Source organism: Haliotis rubra, unplaced genomic scaffold (assembly GCF_003918875.1).
Source record: "Haliotis rubra isolate DU_JTF1 unplaced genomic scaffold, ASM391887v1 Scf514, whole genome shotgun sequence".
Lineage (NCBI taxonomy): Eukaryota > Metazoa > Mollusca > Gastropoda > Lepetellida > Haliotidae > Haliotis > Haliotis rubra.
The window spans coordinates 207,915-228,929 of NW_025767207.1; the positions used below are offsets into that span (position 1 = coordinate 207,915).

Sequence of the window (21,015 nt, forward strand, 5' to 3'; positions counted from 1 at the left end):
CGGATGAGGTGAGTTCGCCATAGAGTAAATAAATTATCATGTCAGATGGGCATTCTATCATATTCTAAACACATGGGAAATGTTTATACAGATCGCAATATTGCATTTGATATAAATCAGTGTAGTTCTGGGTCCGTTGTCAACTGTATGTCTATCAACTGACATAACAGAGGGACTGGTAGACGTGTATGTTTTGTACGGGCGTGAACCAGTTGATTCCCTTTCTCTCAGTTGAAGAACCCGAGTTTTCCTCCTTATATATAGAACTAGTAATATACAATTAGAAACGTTTCAACCAATATACATTCATATAAACCATCTTTGTTAACACACTATATATTTTGAAAAATGTACAAGTTCCTTTGATCGTCTGCTCAGAAAGCGCCGACGGAAATAAAAGTCTTTTTTTTCCAAAGGGTGGAATATCCCTCAAACGATATCACGAATACAAGTAGTAAAAAGGTCGAACTTGCCAAATGCGAACATTACAACCACGCATGTTCATTTTACAAGGGATCGTCTTGTAAGTCGTGGTGTTGGCAGTTTCTCATGAAGCGTCTATGTTTGGTTTACATCAGTGATCAGTCGACTATCCAAGAGTGTTGAACTGTCGCCGTACCATCCCGACATGAGCGCGTGGTATCTGACGCACAGTTTCTTTGGTTACCCTTGACAACCACGTGGATGGCTTGGCTAAGAAATGGAAATATCTGTTGCAGAAATCCACCGAATTCAATGCACATTGAGTTGCACCATTAACAGTCAATACACTATATGCATATTTAAATAGTGGCAACTCTATTGAAAAACGTCAGCGCATTGAACACCAAGACGCGTGTTTTCCGATTTCAAGAAGCACCTCCAGTGCGGAGGATATGTTCCAGGTCCATGGTACGGACAGTGTACCATTCCCGCTTTCCGGAAGGACTTGGGGAGTCTTGTGAAACATTACTGTGTTTTTTTCACGTGTTCTCTACCTGCATCTGCTCAGCTCAAGTGTTTTGTGGCACGTTTTGCACTTGACATAGCAACACCAGTAGTACTTGCACTCACACCTCTCCACGACCTCCATAGTGAAACTGTGGAAGCCCCGCCCACAGCACATGGAGTCACAGCCGCCGGACTCGTAGCTTCTGTCGTCACAGAACCTGAAATAACAATAATTCAACATTAGTTTTTCCTTGAAATATGAAACCGTAAATCAACTGATAGCGATTGATTCAATGTCTGGGTACCTGGCACAATGTCTTTGAAGAATCGGGGAATCCTATGAACAGACGCCACAGATAATCCTGAAGGAGAGGTGAAATGGAGTTGAACGTCGTACTTAAGAATATTTCGCTCTTATGACGACATGTATGCGTGTGTATGTGGCTGTTTGTACTAGCCCAGATTTAAGCTGGTTTTATAGTGCTAGCTCACTGAGATACCATGCCGCAGTTAAGCATGAATACCCCACTTAGACACATTATACTGAGTCTCAGAGCCGACCAGTCCCATTAATGCCGACTGCCAGGCAGGGACCAACAAGTACCATATTTTAACGTCTTTTGGTATGACGAGGCCGGGATCGAATCCGCGACCTTCCGCTCTCCAGAGAATCCTAGAATCAAGATGGTACAAAACATCACAGGGTAGATGGTACAGAAAATCTTAGGGAATATGGAACAGAAAATCCTAGATTAAAAATGGTACAATACATCATAGGTACAGATGGTACAGGCAATCTCATAGATATAGATACTCCCGGTAGTGTCAGATGTTACAGATAACCACATGGTACAGGCAGTCGTCTGGTCACATGGACAGACAATCATGTAGTCAGCTGTCATACAGACAAACGATCCAATTTCGTCAGTTCTACACCTTTATCTCAGGAAAACAAGGATTTACAACCATTTCAACTTGATCTGAAGCACGCTGTCCAAAGACAACACAACAGACTGGGTGGTAGTAGCGATCCCTGTGTGTTTCCTATCGGCGTGTCAAGTCCACTAAAACTCTCCGTACTATCAAGCAATGAGATATCAAAGGGCGGGCCGATTCTATGTCTCTAAAAAGAGTTCCATAACCTAACATATAACTCTTTCAATCATATTTTGTGCAAACAACGTTAACATGAACCCATTTAATACAAGTGTCCACACATATCTCACTAATGGCTGACATCAGTTCGTTTCAAAATACGAGGACATGTGCATCTACCCGATACTAGACAAGATAGAACACATACAGTCTGAGCTTATGGAGTTCCATGAAGTCGAAGCTCTATAAACATATGGCGTCGATTATTCGGAATCTGAAGGTACTATATCTTATCTAGCGTTGATAGTGTGATACTAAGGTGTGTGAATCTCCTCCGTGACTGTCACTTTGATAATCCTGGCAGCGGACCGATGCTGAATAATGCAGCCTGACAAGGGATATACAGCAGTGTGCGAAATAGTTTCCAAATGTTGCTAGTCAGTCGGACTAACTATGCCTGAAAGTTACTAGCCCACAAAATAATTTACTAGCCCGACATTTGAATGTAGAAACTAAGCAAAAGATCACAAAGACAGATGAGAATAAGATATTGTCGGCATGACACGAGTTTCATCATTAAGCTGCTAATATGATGAACATTTTTATCAGGCCATAACCTTGCATGATTTAACAGTGTATTATAACTTAAGAGTGATAAATTTACAAATTGACCCCATGAAAATTCACTAGCCAGCCGGGCCGGTGACTGTGGAAATTTACTGGCCTACTGAATTTTTACTAGCCACGGGCTAGCGGGCCAGTGGCTGTTTCGCACACTCTGATATACACCACCTGCTTTCAATCACACGTTTCTACCCCGTACACTGCATCACCGTCTCAATAAAGAGTAGCCAATTACAGCTGACACGATATGCGTGGGAACGAATGTTATTTACGACAATATTTCCAGCCATTTCATAGCATTATGTTCTAGTGGTGGTCCGATTAATAAGAAATCATCGAAGATTGGTCGCAGTGCCTAAACGACCAAGCAATCGATCATGTTTTCTCATAATCGAACACAAACAATTCTGGAACACTTGTTTTCATTAACAGTATTTATCACTAGGTTGGTTTTGTCATACATTTCATAAGTCACTAGAAGCTCGTTCCATGTCATGAAATTTATATTCCTAACATACTTGTCATCCTTTAAAGATGATTTTTTTTTTGCCAAAAAACCCAAAGAACTACGTGTTTTTGTCCTAATTTTTTTTTGCATTAACAAATTTCATAAATGACGCTAACCAATTATTTTCAATGATTGATCGGTTGGAATGAACCAATCATCAATTATGAAATTTTAACCAATTCCCAACACTATTATGTTCACAGTGGTATCGTGAGTGAATGGTATGGGACTATTTCTGGTACTGATAATGGTCCAGTAATATTACATCCTGACGGCTGGGGCTAAATCGAAAAAAAGTACCAAAGAAAAGTCCTATACAAGAAAAGTGGCGTTCTGGGTTTAGAAGGACCAAAGGTGTTCGAAGTACTGATGAGATGGTCCATCAGATACTAAGGGTTATTGTTGCTTCTCAGGGTAAGACCCCAACATTGCTACAGTTCGTCAAGTCATTCCTGGTGTCCCCTGCGTGACTACTGAAATATTGTTAAAAGTGACCTAAAACAGTTTGTACCCACTCTATTTCAGACAAATCGGACACTGCCAGAAAATCCTACTCTAACTGTATTTATAATACAGGACACTTATATTTCCAATGAAAAGGTTCACCAGATATTTTGGGGTCGACAAAAAATATTGGGATGTAATGATAAAACCAATTAGAGCACATTTGAACGCACGGCTGTTTCATAATTGTATTGAAAATACAATTCCCAAGCGATAAAAGGAAGAAATTCTCTGAAGCGTTCTTTCCCCTTGCCTTTATTTATTAGTACAAGGGAGGCCATAGCGAGTCTCCTCGTAACGTGAGTGGTCTAAGATGACGCACATTTGCAGAAAATGAGTCTTGTTTCCGTCACTTGGACAATTTATGACTGGCTCTATCACATGTTTACGACGCCGGCATATGTTGTGTCTGGCAAAGCAATATATAGGACTGCACACAGTCTAGAAGGTCTGTGGAATACACCTATGGGAGCATTTCTCTCTAGCGAGTGTTGGAGCTGTTTATTGTATTATAGGTTTGATATTATTATTGGGGAGAACCTGGTATCACTGATTACAAGACAATACTTGGTCATTGCTGCTGTAACCTTAAGTAAGAATGGCACAAAGCGCTGTTTGACGGTGTTCAAACCTCAATAGCAATTCAGAGAGAGAGAGAGAGAAAAGTGAGATAGATAGATAGAGGGGTAGAGAGATACAGAAGGAGAGAGAGGGAGAGATAGGTAGAGAGAGTGAGAGAGACAAGAGAGAAACAGGGGACAGGAGGCGGGAGAGATAGGTAGAGAGAGGGAGAGTGAGAGAGACAAGAGAGAAACAGAGGAAGAGAGGAGGCAGGGAGAGATAGGTAGAGAGAGGGAGAGTGAGTGAGCGAGACAAGAGAGAGACAGAGGGGATCAGAGGAGGGGGGAGAGATATAGATATATAGATAGATAGAGACAGATGCAGAGAAAGAGGGAGAGAGAGCAGAGATAGAGAGGGAGAGACGATAGAGAGAGGAAGAGAGAAAAGAGAGAGAGTTTAGTTTGATGTAGGCGAATATAAAAATCACGTTAAATCATAACAGGAATAATCATAATCGGAAGGAAGAGGAAATAAGTGAGGGATAATTTTCATTACTTAAACGTCAGCATCATGCATATATTTGATCTAGACAGACTGTACATTCAACGCTTTTAAGCATTTGATCATGGATTCTCTGACAGGATCGACAATTAACCCTGTTCAGGATAAGTATTGCAAGCTCTGTCACGTGGAAAGAAAGGAAGAGATCAGAGAGGTACACTAACCTTCCGTGTGTTCCTATTGAGCCTGTCTTCTCGTCCGGACTGCAATAGTCTGGAGACTTTGTATAATATATGAGTTGATCGTCCCGAATGTCTCTGATGTTTTTCCTAATAGGAACTAGCACTTTCATTTTCTTTTTTCTTTTCCTTCTGACTTCCACTGCCAGAGCGTAACGGTCTTTCAAAGAAGCCCCAATGGTCTCGAAATCTGTCAGTGCTTTCCAGCAAGTCTTTATAGAACACGACCCGGACACGCCGTGACACTTGCAGGCCGTTATCAGACTCTCTGTCACCACCTGGAACACAAGTCACGTATTAACGCTGAACGTATAATATACCATATGACCAGTATATCTGTCATATCTTCAGGCCGGAAGATCTACATAAACTTTACGACCCGAAAATAGACGTAAACTTCAGGACTAGAAGTTCTATATAAACTTCACGACCGGAAACTCTTCATAAACTTCAGGCCGAAGATCTACATCAACCTCACGACCGGAAGATCTGCATAAACTTCACGACCGGAAGATCTGCATAAACTTCACGACCGCAAAATTTACATATTCTTCACGAACATGAAGATCTACATAAACTTCAGGCCCGGAAGATCTACATAAACTCAGGCCGGAAGATCTACATAAACTTAGGCCGGAAGATCTGCATAAACTTCACGACCGGAAGATTTACATATACTTCACGACCGGAAGATCTACATAAACTTCAGGCCGGAAGATCTACATAAACTTCACGACCGGAAGATCTGCATAAACGTCAAGACCGGAAGATCTATATAAACATTATGATCGGGAGACGTACACGACCGGTAGATCAATATAAACTAGGTAGCAGGTACATGTATAGTATGACCAGAAATTATTGAGAATTTGAGGAAGATGTTTAATTGGATTTCTAGTATAAACAACCTTGACCAGCTATCAAGTGCTTGGTTTCATTCAAGAGAGACAACTCCGTTAATCCTTTTTCATTAGTTTGTAAAGAGTTATCGCACTTTGTTTACTTGCTAGCAGACGACATTTTCAGTGATCCTCATGGATGATTTAGAGAAGAGGAAGTTGATTTTAGAGTATTATAACAAGGACATCAGATCAACTAAAGTGATTTCAAGTAGAACAGGCATCCCTTTGTCCACTGTTTATCGTGTTTTGAAAAATATTGCAAATGGATATGGCATTGAGCACCAGGGAGGCGCAGGTAGGCCCAGAAAATTGACTGTCGGTGACAGGAGGTGGCTTGGTATTTTTGTTTCTAAAAACAAACGAAGGAGTTTAGAAAACTTAAGGCTGATAGAGGAACTGCGGCTGTCTGTAAGGAGACAATTAGAACTAAGCTGCATGCAATGGGTTGGCAGAAAAGTCGAGGAATTCCATCACTGATCATGAAACCTGAACAAAAGGAGCGAAGGTTGAACTGGTGATTACAGCATAGAAATTTTAACTGGGACAATGTGATTTTCTCAGATGAAAGTTCTGTGTGGCTGTTTCCTAATACACTGAAATTCTGGACCAAACAAACTGAAAAACCTTTGTATCAGCTCCCAAAGTACAGTCCGAAATTTAACGTGTGGGGTGGCATATCTGTGTTAGGGGCAACGCCCCTCTGTATATTTGAAGGGAATATGAACAGTTAGCGGTACACAGATATTCTCGAGGGACATTTACTTCCATCTGCTCATGTGTTCTATGGAAATGTTTGGATTTGCCAGCAGGACAACGACCCAAAACATCGCTCAAAGCATTCACAGGCCTGGTTTCGGACCCAAAATATGACATGATTAGATTGACCAAGCTATAGCCCTGACCTAAATCCAATAGAAAATGTTTGGGGACTTATGAAGGAAAGTGTCAATAAGAAAAATCTGACAAATATTGCTGAAATGAAAGAAGAGGTGGTCCGATATTGGGACAGCATTGACCACGACTTTCTAACTTCTTTGATCAGTAGTATGCCCCGCCGCATTGCTGCCCATGGTGACTTGACAAAATACTAACTGTTCACCTGTCTTTGAATCTAGAGTTATGTTCTGCTAATATTCACATTTGATATGTGAGTAATGAGTGAAAAAAATAAAACATTTACAATCTTTAAATTCTCAATAATTTCTGGTTGTACTGTATATAACATACTGAAATCATTATAAACTACACACGGAAGATACATAAATCACACCAGCAAGATGAACATAAACTACACCAAGCATATCAATATAAACTACGATGCAGGTACATATAAATAACATACAGAAACTGGACGATCAATATAAACCACAAAAGATTGATCAACAGAAACTAAACCAGGTAGATCAACATAAACCACACCAGGTAGATCAACATAAACCACACCAGGTAGATCACCATAAATCACACCACGTAGATCAACAGAAACTAAACCAGGTAGATCAACATAAACCACACCAGGTAGATCAACATAAATCACATCAGGTAGATCAATATAAATCACAGCAGGTAGATCAATATAAATCACACCAGGTAGATCAATATAAATCACACCAGGTAGATCAACAGAAACTAAACCAGGTAGATCAACAGAAACTAAACCAGGTAGATCAACATAAACAACACCCGGTAGATCAACATAAATCACACCAGGTAGATCAATATAAATCACACCAGCTAGATCAATATAAATCACACCAGGTAGATCAACATAAATCACACCAGGTAGATCAATATAAATCACACCAGGTAGATCAATATAAATCACACCAGGCAGATCAATATAAATCACATCAGGTAGATCAATATAAATCACACCAGGTAGATCAACATAAATCACACCAGGTAGATCAATATAAATCACACCAGGTAGATCAACATAAATCACACCAGGCAGATCAATATAAATCACACCAGGCAGATCAATATAAACTAAACCAGGTAGATCAACATAAACCATACCAAGTAGATCAACATAAACCATACCAGGTCGATCAACATAAACCACACCAGGTAGATCAACATAAACTACACTGCGTAGGTCAACAGAAACTAAACCAGGTAAATCAACATAAATCTCAGCAGGTAGATCAACATAAACCACAAAAGATTGATCAACATAAATCACACCAGGTAGATCAATATAAATCACAGCAGGTAGATCAACATAAACCACACCAGGTAGATCAACATAAACCACACCAGGTAGATCAACATAAATCACACCAGGCAGATCAATATAAATCACACCAGGTAGATCAACATAAACAACACCAGGTAGATCAGCACACACCTCACCAGGTAGATCAACATAAACTACACCGGGTAGATCAACAAACTAAACCAGGCAGATCAACATAAATCACACCAGGTAGATCAACATAAACTACACCGGGTAGATCAACAAACTAAACCAGGCAGATCAACATAAATCATACCAGATAGATCAACATAAACCATACCAGGTAGATCAACATACTAAACCAGGCAGATCAACATAAATCACACCAGGTAGATCAACATTAACCACACCAGGTAGATCAACATAAATCACACCAGGTAGATCAACATAAACCACACCAGGTAGATCAGCACACACCTCACCAGGTAGATCAACATAAACTACACCGGGTAGATCAACAAACTAAACCAGGCAGATCAACATAAACCAAACCCGATAGATCAACATAAACCACACCCGATAGATCAACATAAACCACACCAGGTAGATCAACATAAACCACACCAGGTAGATCAACATAAACCACACCAGGTAGATCAACATAAACCACACCAGGTAAGCAGACCTATTTTACGTCTCGACATAACCGTCCTACAATCATTCTCCACATTCATAAGCTAATCGTAAATCACGCTAAGCATTAGATACACATTGACGACATTCCTACTAAAAGAGAACATATATATCTTCCTAACAATGACAGTGAACCTTTAAGAGTGGAATAGTTGCTTCAAAGTTCTGACGCCAGATCCGAAATGAGTGCCCGTCAGTTTCGTGGCAAACATCCCCCGCATCAAAGCTATCTCTGGTCTAATCAAACGAGCTGAAAAAGCTCAAAAAATATTTCTGTCTACTGTGCCTTTCTTGAGATGAGTGTTCTAACTGAATCGCAAATTTCTTATCAGCCAATCGCACTTCTTGTTCCCATTCTCCGCGGAACACTTAAGTGTTTCCGCCATTTTGTCCGTGAGAAGACGAACATTTGTCGAACATAATTTATCGCTGAATTTCAAGACTGCTTGATACAACACAGGCTTATGACTGGCTTTGAAATCTTACAGAGTCAGAAAGAGACATTTGCAGACAAGATAGAAGGAAGCTTATCAGGCAGACAGAATGTGTTGAATTGTGTTGCCAAGATTTAAATAACTGCAGCATTCCCAAAGGTTTAACAGACAAGCCAGCGCTGACTTACAGTAGTTCTTGTTAATAAAACATAATGTTACACAAAGTAACAGTTGAGACACTAATGTCAGGGGTGATTGAATAGTATCTAAAATATTCTAACTATATATCCCATTACACAGTGCACGACAATACAAAATACACAGGCCTGACTAAGGATTATTCAAACTCAGAATGAAAGAGTGTGTGTTGATATTCTATTAATATATCCCATTACACAGTGCATGACAATACAAAATACACAGGCCTGACTAAGGATTATTCAAACTCAGAATGAAAGAGTGTGTGTTGATCAACGCCAGTCGGCAAGGCCACGACAGGCTGTAGATGATCGATCCTGGACCAGGCAAACCAGTGATTCTACTACTATTTGCTACTACTTCATGAACTCTCCACATCTGGTCACTATGATGTGCTAGCAACCTGAAAACCTGATCATCTTTCGTGACAAGAGGAGTATTGTAGCCTTATGGTTGCAGCACTCGTTAGTCACGGCTCGGGTCTGAGTTCGATTCCCCGAATTGGTACACTGTGTGAATCTTATTTCTGCTGGGTAAATTATAGGGGCTGGTTCTCTAGAGAGTGAGCTAGCTATAGCAAAGCGTAATCTTTTACATAATCTGCCATACCGACCCTGAAACAATATATCCAAGGAAGCCTATGCAAGTCTAGAATATGTGGCAAGTCTAGATTTCCAAAACGAAGAAAGTGTCTGGGCTCATTATGTTTTGTGAACAGTTTTCTACTGTAAAATATGTTCACTTCAGAAATTAGATGTTAGTCTATATATCTTACACAAACTGCACTAAAAGATATATGCATGAACAACTTCCTTATAAAAATAGGAGCGATGTTTCGGCATAGGTTCATCGTTATCAAGAAGTGATGAACAGGGTGGATTGAGAGGCACATACACAAACACTGATGAAGTGATGTTACGTATGCTGTTTCTTGCATCACTCAGCAAAGCTCTAAATATTGAAGTTTGGGCGAGACAATCAACAAATTGTTTGGACATACTGAGCACCAATGATGGCTACTGCGATAGCGAAAGGCTTGTTTGTTTCTCAATATTGGTAGAATATATGAAGCTTATTCTTTGACTTCACCGCCATTGTATGACTGGGATACTGTAAAAACAGCTCAAATTCCAACCGAGTGCCTACGAACACACCTCTGTTGACAGAAATTGGTCCGATAAAAAAACCCTGTTACCATGCATCCCTGACCCCTTTGATCTCGTTTTATTACATAATTTATAAGCATCCTAAATAAAAACATCCGAGCGGAGAGACGGTCCCGGCGTTACAGGTGCAGCAGTGAAGACCTTACAGGTATAGAAAGACGTGAGTCAACACCACAGTACACGACAAACACGAGAGCGTAAACGGGGGGAGGGGCTATAGGAACCTAATGAACACAGCTATCGTAAATAATTCTCATTTCGTTTGATATGTTGATCGAATCTCGACAGATGTCCCAGAGGAGCCGGTGTGATTTATCCACGACCACTTGAGCGTGTGGTCAGTTGAATATAGTCCCTTTGATATGACGCATATACAACGTGCTATATATCAACAGAGCGAGGAGCTAAATAGCTAGCAAAACAAGCATTGTTGATATTGCCGAGCTTAATAAAGGCACAGGGCTGAATGCTAAATGCACTTGTGGTCATGATCAACTTCAAAACGTAGGTAGAGTGAAATCGGGTATTTGTTGAAAGCAATTTAAATATAAATTATTACCATACATCTAATATACATGTTTAAATTATTCCCATATTTTTTACAATTGTTCGAAACGTTTTGCTTTTGGAATTGTGAAGTTCACAGAGTTTATTTCTTGGTTTCCTCCCTCGGTGAATTAAGGATGGCTTCGCCTCCAACATGTTTGATGACGTTGTTCGCTTAGTCAAATGGTTCACGTATGGCTATGTGTAAATTAAATTAAAACTATTCCACCACCACGCCCGTATCAACTTGAACACTGCCGACTACGACAGTCATTGAGGGAGTCGTTTAAGGTTTGACAGATCCTCTACACTTTGTGTGATTTGTTTGTTGTTTAACGCCACACTCAGCAATATTCCAGCTATATGGCGGCTGTCTGTAAATTATAAATCAGTGATCAAAATCATCGATCTACGCAGTTAGGATACGATGACATGTGTCAACCAAATCAGCGAGCCTGACCACCCAATCCCTTAAGTCCCTTTACGACAAGCATGGGTTGCTGAAGACCAATTCAATCCCGGATCTTCACGGATCACGCCATGTATGAATGATAATTTACTCCATTGCCGATGTGACGTTAAATATTAACTCACTCACTCACTCATTATTTACTCAGACTCCGGTCATGCAATGTAGGGGATACTCGAAAGTGAACATGTTCACTTGACTTATTCTTAACACCATAGCAGCCATTTCAGTTAATATATCATGTTATTATATCAATTAACAAAAATCAAACACTTTTTGGGATAATCTACCATGAAGTATAGCAGCTATCTAAAAGTGGCAATGTTGATCATCGTGTGATTGATTCAGTAAAGTTCTTCTCCGCTTTTAGCAGTATTCCAATATCACGGTAGGGGTAACAGAAATGGTCTTCACACATTGTACCCATGTTGGGCCTCGACCAGGGGTCTTCGATGTCATGAGCGAACGCTTTACCCACTAGGCTACACCACGGCCTAGATTAAGTGAGAGTATTGGGTTTTACGAAAAATTATATCTATTCCAACCATATCTCGACGGAGTAAACGAATAAAGGAATTCAACTATTGTTCTTTTGTGGAAGCGAAACTGGTTGACTTCGCCATGGCCAGCCAGCACTTTCACCATTGAGTTACTCAACTGTCCAAAGATGGAATATGCGAAGAGATTATATTGTTCCTCTAAATATGGTAACATCAAGTATGTCATATTTTGACTAAATGGGATGAGACAAGGTGGAGGTTTACGTCCCCCGTAAAACAACACAGTAACATTACAGCATTAATGCACATTTTATAATGACGTTAGATATAAAAATGGTTAACTTTTAAAAATTGGAAAAATGTTTAAACTCTTATACATACATGCTACTGGCTGCACATCGCACCATATTTGATAAAACATGTAACCAAGATGAACGGGTATTTGCAATAGAATTCTTTAAGAAAGATAGCTGTCTTGGGGACTGACCTACATATATTGACAAGTGTTACGACCAAATCCATTACCAGGGCTCCAGATAATATTTCCTGATCAGGAGTACATACTCCTTATTTTTCCAATATAGGAGTACTGGAAAACAATAAGAGTACATTTAGAGTACTGAGTGAAATTTAATGGAGTATCAGTAATCTTGTGTTTCGTTTCATATATGCACCACAACATTGCTACTCTTGTGAAAACAGGTAAATAAACAATAAAACAACACTTTTTTTCAGATAAATACGTCAGTAAATGATTCTAAGACCGTACACCGTTGCTGTAGTGCATATCTGCTACGTTTTCTAAATTATTTCCTACCGTATCATGCATATTTTTAATCCGTATATACGCTGATACGGCCCTTATCTGGAGCCCTGCATTACTGTACACCCTAGTCAGCCTCGGGACAAGACATACGTCTCTTATGAACAGTGATGGTGAGGATATTGGGACATAGGTCTTTGTCAAAGTTTGTCCGAATCGTTAAACAGAACTTCATTAAACCCTTTAATGTCTTACGTAACATCAAGCCGTTCCTGAATAGCGCCTTGGGGGTAAAAGGGACATATTTACAAAGTAATGCTGTCTCCTTGAATGAACCCACCCTAGTAGCTGACACCTGTGGCGCTGAGATCAAAGAATCCAGGTGAGGCAATCTTTCTCGCAAGGAAACTACCTGTCTACTTTTTAGACTCAAATTTGAAACAAACAAGGAAATATGCAGACTGGATTCTATCGATTTATTGCTTTAGAAACTGCGTTTCAATATTATCTTAGTCATTCTTTTATGAACGGAAAAACACACCAGGTGTTCTGCATGAGTTGCATGTGGGAGCGGAGCGTTTCCCACCATAATATACCTTTCAGATTTCTTGTAGTGAACTTGAACGGGTTCTGCACCGTTTGGCCACTGATGAAAATACCCCAAAGCACAATATAGAGAAGCCATCAAAAGCAGACTAGCCGTTCATCTGATCTAATCGTCAGAAGTATATTGGACGTTCCAATTTGTCGGTCAGATGGTCAAGTTTGGTATAAAATGGCTACACTGCTTTACGTTCTGTATCTGATGTGAGGAACTGATCGTAAATCAGAAGACGGTGACGGAAATGGGCTGAGAATATACTGCATGTTGGTTGGGTGTTGTTTTTTAACGCCGCACTCAGCAATATTCCAGTTATATGGCGGCGGCCTGTATATAATCGAATCTTGACCAGACAATCGAGTGATCAGCATCATGAGTATCGATCTGCGCAATTGGGAACCGATGACATGTGTCAACCAAGTCAGCAAGCCTGACCACCCGATCCCGTTAGTCGCCTCTTACGACAAGCATGGGTTACTGAAGACCAATTCTAACCTGTATCTTCACGGGCCCACATACTGCATGTAATTAACGGAAAGTTAAGTGAGCCAGTGATATAGTGATGAACAGTTAGAAAGGGTATCAGAACAAAGTGTAACACCTCGCTCTGAGAAGATTGCCCGCTTTCGTCCCTAGTTGATAATGATCCACTAAGACTTACTAATGACACAGTTGGAATCGTACAATGGACTCTGATTTAAGGCGATAGTGATTACAGATTACAGACTTGGTTGACACATGACATCGGTTTCCAATTGCGCAGATCGATGCTCATGATGCTGTTGATCACTGGATTGTCTGGTCCAGACTCGATTATTTACAGACCGCCGCCATATAGCTGGAATGTTACTGAGTGCGGCATAAAACTAAACTCACTCACTCACTCTAAATAGCATTCAAAGACCTTCCCACAGAGCTTTCTTAACCCTTAACCAAACTGCCTCGTGGAACCAAGACCGGCACGAGAGTTGCTGTTACACCAGAAACAGTTCATGACAACTGAGGGGCGGTGGGCTAGCCTAGTGGTTAAAGCGTTCGCTCGTCACGCCGAAGGGTTGGGTTCGATTCCCAAAATGAGTACAATGTGAAACCCTCTTCTGGTGCCCCCATGATATTGCTAGAATATTGCTAAAAGCGGCGTAAAACTATACTCACTCACTGACTACTGCCCGCAAAGAATGACTGATGTCGTTCCGCTATTACTGTCTAATTGAACACATACATTAAGCGCACTATTCATTACATCCGCAACACGCTACCCCATAACGACAACTATAGTCAATTACCGTTATCACCACTCATCAACATCGCACAGCGGGGCCACCATCCTTACCATCAACCTCTCCTTAGTGAACTCTTGGGGTTCCAACCTTATCTATGGGAGGCCGGTAGTGACATATATGCCAAGGCGTTCGTGGTAATGAAATGAATTATCTGCGTAGTTTTCTAATTAATGAATTCTTGTGTTAAGAGGGTGCTTATAATTAACTACACCAGGTGATTGTAGTACTAGCTAGCCCATGAAGTTGGAACGATTGCATTGTTATTGGTGGGAAGTGAGTGAGTTTAGTTTAGCTACATGGGAGTGGTCTGTAAATAATCGAGTCTGGACCAGACAACCCAGTGGTCAACAGCATGAGCATCGATCTGCGCAATTGGGAACCGATGACATATGTCAACCAAGCCACCGAGCCTGACCACCCGATCCCGTTAGTCGCATCTTACGACAAGCATGGGTTACTGAAGGTTAATTCTAACCCGGACCTTCACGGGTCTCATTGGTGGGGAGAAAGGCGGGGTAGCCTAGTGGTTAAAGCGTTCGTTCATCACGTCAAAGACTCGGGTTCGATTCCCTACAGGGAAACAAAGTGTGTGACCCATTCCTGGTGTCCCCAGCTGTGATAATAAGCCAGCCGGTCTTTGGAACTCTCTTCCCTATGATCTGAGATGCTCTCCCTCACAGGACGTTTTCAAAACCCATCTCCAGACCTATCTCTTTGGGAGATATTAACATTGACTTGGACTGTTGTATGTGCTTAGAGCATGCCCATAAGGTATGGAGATCAGAGCTATACAACTGTTCTGATTATTATTATTATCATGTTGCCGGAATATTGTTAAGAGCGGCGTAAAACAATACTCAGCAATAGCACAGCGGGATCTAAATATTGTTATTCAGAGTGACGAGCGGACGCTTTAACCATTAGGCTACCCCACCGCCCCTAGAGGTAACAACGAGACATGAAACGGCCATAATTGCATATACACTATACGCCAAAAGAAACGTTACCCTCCTACCTTTATGAATTACTTAAAAACTACCGAAGATATGTTAGAAGGTTTTAGTTTACAAGAAAGCTTAACAACACAGCTTTATGCAAATCACGAAAAGAAATTCTCAAATGCATTCATATTCAGGTGAAATGCATCTTTTTGAGAAGAGTTAAATTGTCCTATTTTCGTCCAAGGCGAAATAAACCAATAACAGTGATTTAGATGTCAAAAACAAAGGTTGAAATACAATTCTGCTTTGAGACAAAGATAAACCATTGAAAGTCACAATTTTTCAACTATTAAAACAAGAAACAACGGTTGTAGAGTGTGTAAAATTGCAAAAGAATCATTCCTATGATTTCAGTCTTTTAAAACATTTTCTGCTGATTTGCATTAGTGAAAACAAGTAAAACGTGTCTTTGATATTGTGAGAAAATGTTTAGGAACATCTAAAATTATCTTTGTTAACCTGTTTGCTTGGAAAGTAACATTTTCCCATTTTCTGTTTACACATAACAATACCAATCGCCAAAACGCAGCAATATTCAAGCAGTATTTGCATCCATTTCACATGTAGAATGATTCTATAGGGTAAGAAGAGAGCATAAAATACATGATATGATACACAAGTACGAGAAATATGCCACGATTAACAGCTGAAGAGAGAGAAAGAGACAATGGGATGGTGCAGATGGGGTCGACATACAATGCTGTTGCCAACGCCCCCGGATGCCACCGTACTTATAGTGTATCACGGTTCAAAGACGTATTCAGGGCTTCAGACAGACTGGGGTCAGCGTAGACAGACCAAGAAGGGCACGTCCACGCATCACAACGTTAGTTGAAGATAGGTACCCCCGTCAATAGGCAAGGAGGGTAAAGTTTCTTTTGGCGTTTAGTGTATATAGAACGTACCCTCGACCCATATAATGTCTATACTTAGATGTTTAAAGAAGGATTAGAGTACTGCTGAACTCTGGAAAAAGTAGATCCGACAGTCTTGCAACACGGAAATCAGAGTGCAATACGGAATTCACGGAAGCTCGCTGTATTGCCAGGTCTTCTTGCTACCATGACATCAATGGATGTGTGTAATACAAGACGAATAGGATATTGATATTCCCTTGTTACAGTTCTTGATAAATTAATCATATATATCCTTTAAAAAATAAAGGAACAAAATAAATAAAGCTACGACTAACGGTTACTCTGACAACGCAAGCAACGGTCTATAAAACTGACATTACCATAAAACGTCAAATAAACAAGCGTTGGCGTCAAGCACGTGACAAGCCCGGACCACCAACACAGCGAATAAAACAGAATGGCCTGGTCATATCTATTTGAGTTTCTAAGTCTCTAAGAGGCCCTGCATGTCAGTTCATAGCACTAACCTCCTGACTTATCGCCGTCATCTCAGCTTCCGACGGACCAATTTTATCTCATGTGATAACTAGGCAGCGCTAGTGCCAGGATACCGAGGTCTCCACGGAGATGGTTACTGCTATGGCTAGCAGATACCAAAATACGTCTTACGTTTTGCGAATTTATTAAGGCAAATTAATAGTAATAATAATGTAATGATCAGGTGCATTAGCACTGAATATATACAAAATAGAGGAATAGAGGAGTGTACGTGTGTGGTGTGTGACGGGTGGGGGGAGAAAGAGAGAGAGAGAGATAAATAGAGTGAGGAGAGAGAATGGAGAGAGAAGAAAGTTTGGTAATTAGATAGAGGAAGAGAGTGAGAAATAGAGGTGAGAGAGAGAAGAGATATAGATAGAGAGAAGAGAGAGATGGACAGAGTGTGTGAGGGAGAGAGAGAGAAAAAGATAGAGTATATTTCTTAATTTGATGGGAGAAGGATCATGAAAATCATCTCAAATCATTCGGACGAGACGAACGCAATGCACAGAATTCTGATTACAATTTATTTGGGAACGTAAAGGACGTATGTCAATTTCTGTTCTCTATTACACATTACACCTTTTCACAGGTGTGTGTGATGATCATGGAAGCATTTCAGTCTGAATAAATACATTTGTATGACATTAATATTTATAGGGAAGGACTTTTAACTTGAGCGTCAGCGAATGCCCGCAGGTTAAACTATTTGCGTCCAACATCAGCAGAGAGCTTGATAGGATCTCCCCATCAGCAAGCAATGCCGCATCACACCACCTGAACGTATCACAGAGGAATAACATCTCTCTGAGATGCCCTTTACTTCATCGTGGATGGTACATGGTGGGATTCAGTCACTACACTCACTCAATCTTTACTACAACGCTCATGGATGTAATTAGAGGATTGCCTTAATATTTGATCCATATTCTGTTTGGCCATTCAACAGAACTTAAAACCGCATGCAAAGACTGAAGCAATAAATTTCATTTTTATTGATGCACGATGAAAAATGAATTGAATAAACTAGAACATAAATAACAAAAACCTGGAACGCAAAGTGTATAAATGAGAAAAAGAAGAAGGAAAAGAATAACGAAATATTAATGAAAAATATCTTGAACGGAAACTAGATATGGCCTACCTATTAATATATAATACATGCGCTCATAAATTTTGTCGTCAAAAAAGGTTTGACGGAAAACAATTTAAATTTTTTAACATAATATATAATTCCAAAATAAAAACTACCCGTGAGCTGTTGTTAATAAAACAACAAGGCTCTTGTGCTGCTGACTTTGCCCAATCTGTACGCTCCACACAAAGACCCTTCATTATGCATAGATATTGAGACGCGCTATGAGCTGATAAATATTCAAAAGCGAATGGTCAAGAGTCTAGTTCTATTCTTCAAATTGCATTCGAAAACATGTTATAGACATTCATATTCTGTGATAACAACTAAACTGAAGGTTCAGATAGCCCTTCACCGCTTTTTGTCACCCAATAGTCGCTACACGGCTAAATAATGCCGAGACGATGTAAAACTCACTCATTTGAAAAAATAGATGCGCTTCATACAGCAAGGGAGGGAGTGAGTTTAGTTTAACGTCGCTTTTAGCAATATTCCAGTAATATCACGGCCGGGGACACCAGAAATGTGCTCCACATATTGTACCCATGTAAGGAATCGAACCCGTGTTTTCAGCCTGACGAGCGGACGCTTTAACCACTAGGCTGCTCCACCTCCCCTTACAGCAAGTACCTGGCTTCAGTTATGCGCAGTGTCATACAATCTAATTACAAAATTCTTGGAAGAAAAGTATGCCGCATGTCGCCAGACTGAAGACGTCAAGCAGGTCCCAGTGCTCTACCTGGGACTTCAAGTGTCACGGTTGGGACACCCACGTCCCAAGGACTGATAGCCCCTGGTACGTCTCCGCCATGTCGTATCGTCAAGACAACAGCGGGTCAGCTGGATAGTTCATATTTATTTCCGACGAATTAAACTGGCAGGGGAGAGGCTGATGCCTCCCATGGCTTAATATCTACCTGTGTAGGTGAGTTGGCCGGAGGAGACCTATCAGAGATGACGGATGATCCCCTACCCCTCACAGACATCTCATTACCCAGGATGATGGAATGGGGACCCTCCCCGCCTTGACAGTCAGGCGTTGGGGATGGGAGGGGTGTTTGTGATGCGGAAGAGTACAAATTACAATGGGGAGATAAAGTATTCATGTAATTATCAATTTGGGGGGTGGGGATGAATATGGGGTGGGGTAGGAGGATGCGGCTGTTTTTTAGGAATAAGGATACTATTTTCAGGTTGCCGCTCCACAAATCGATCGTAGCGTAAGTCTGTCTTTAAATAGGAGTTACGTCCGTCTTAGCGCTACGATCTCTTTGTGAAACGGGCCCCTGGGTCACGATCCACAAAGCGTCCGTAATGTTACGAGCTATCGTAACTGTATAGTTTGTCATAGACTTACGAATCACGTAGAGGTACGAACGCTTTGAAGATCTGGCTCCAGGGCCCCGTTTCACAAAGCTATGGTAGCGCTACGACTGCCGTAGCTCCTATACTGTAACATAGACTTACGACAGTCGTAGCGCTACGATAGCTTTGTGAAACAGGGCCCTGGTTCGTAAACGTTGATAAGTATTACGACTACAACACGGCTATGGCCCTGTTATGCGGGCCGTTTGTACCATGGCAAGAAAACCAAAATAAAAGCCAAACATATTATTTAAGTTCATACTACTTTAGAACAAAAACGTTTGTATTTCACACTACTTGAAAACGAATGAATGGTAGAATATCACGCATATCAGGGGCTGTTGTACACCCAATACCCGTCCATAGGAAAAAAGGGTATCGGGTGGTCGCAACATTTATAACTTAAGGAGCTTGTAAGAAAATCATGGCGTTCTTGGCACCATCCCAAAATTAGAAAGTATTTTGCTATTCAGAAGTATTTTTTAAAATATATTTATCACCCCACTCGGTTCCATCCCGCCAGTTTTCACAGCTGTATAATAAACTATATAGTTTATAATTCCATGCAGTTTGGTTACCCAGGGATAGGTAGGAATGTGTAATTATTTCCCCCACCCAGCTCTTCCGTTAAAACACCGAATCATAAGTAATACACAGATATGCTGCATAGCGAGTTGCAAGTTATATCACGGATTCATTGCATGAACTGAGATGGTGTTTCAAAACAGCACTCATTATCATAACACAAAAAACTATTTCAATCTGATATTTACTCGTTTCTATGCTGAAATATTGCACAAGCTACATAGTTAAATTACAAAAGCCAGCATGAATAATTATTACCACAGGAAATCGTTTTATCACAAACAACGAAATAAAAACAGAAATTCAGGCCGCAAGGAACCACCAGTAGTCTTCTGAACTTCCTCCATGTGGAACATACATCGATTTATCTCTCGGCACAGCAGTCAACGCAAAAATCATTTTCTACCAATTTTCTTAGTAAATGACAACCGCTGTGTTACCCTTTCTTCTCGTGATTTGTTTAACTTCCAGGGGGCATAAGTTGTCTCCCCTTAGTACACAGATGGCGCCGGAAAGTTTCATTGTGCGATAACATATGTAAAAACGTTTGGATAAAACATATATCTGCCATAAAGTAGTTATTTCATGGGCGACAATTCGCGTGAAGTAGGGATCGTTAAGTCCACAAAAAGAGAAAAAAAACTGAAAGCGAATGTAAAAATTCTACCTCTGCCGTTTGTGTCGTCCATCGAGGCGAGCTAATGGCTGTGTCAGTATCGTTGTGCTATGTTAAGGTAAGGCCGCTGCGGTGGTCATATCAGTAAGAAGTGTCCCTTGATGTTTGGCCCAAAGCGATCGTAGGGGATCGTTTTCAGAAACATTCGGATTGACAAGTGTCT

General features: G+C 40.6%; 1 protein-coding gene across 1 annotated transcript in view; it reads right to left on the reverse strand.

The window, feature by feature from the left end:
- Window positions 1–799: 799 nt before the first annotated feature.
- LOC124292344 (protein Wnt-11b-2-like) overlaps window positions 800–21,015 on the reverse strand; it is a 72,719-nt gene continuing 52,503 nt past the window's right edge. Inside the window, exons 4-5 of the mRNA XM_046729439.1 lie at window positions 4,948–5,240; window positions 800–1,148 (exon numbers count right to left, since the gene is read on the reverse strand). Of these exons, the coding sequence (XP_046585395.1) occupies window positions 974–1,148; window positions 4,948–5,240 (468 nt within the window). The 3' untranslated portion in view covers window positions 800–973. The remainder of the gene's footprint in view (window positions 1,149–4,947; window positions 5,241–21,015) is intronic.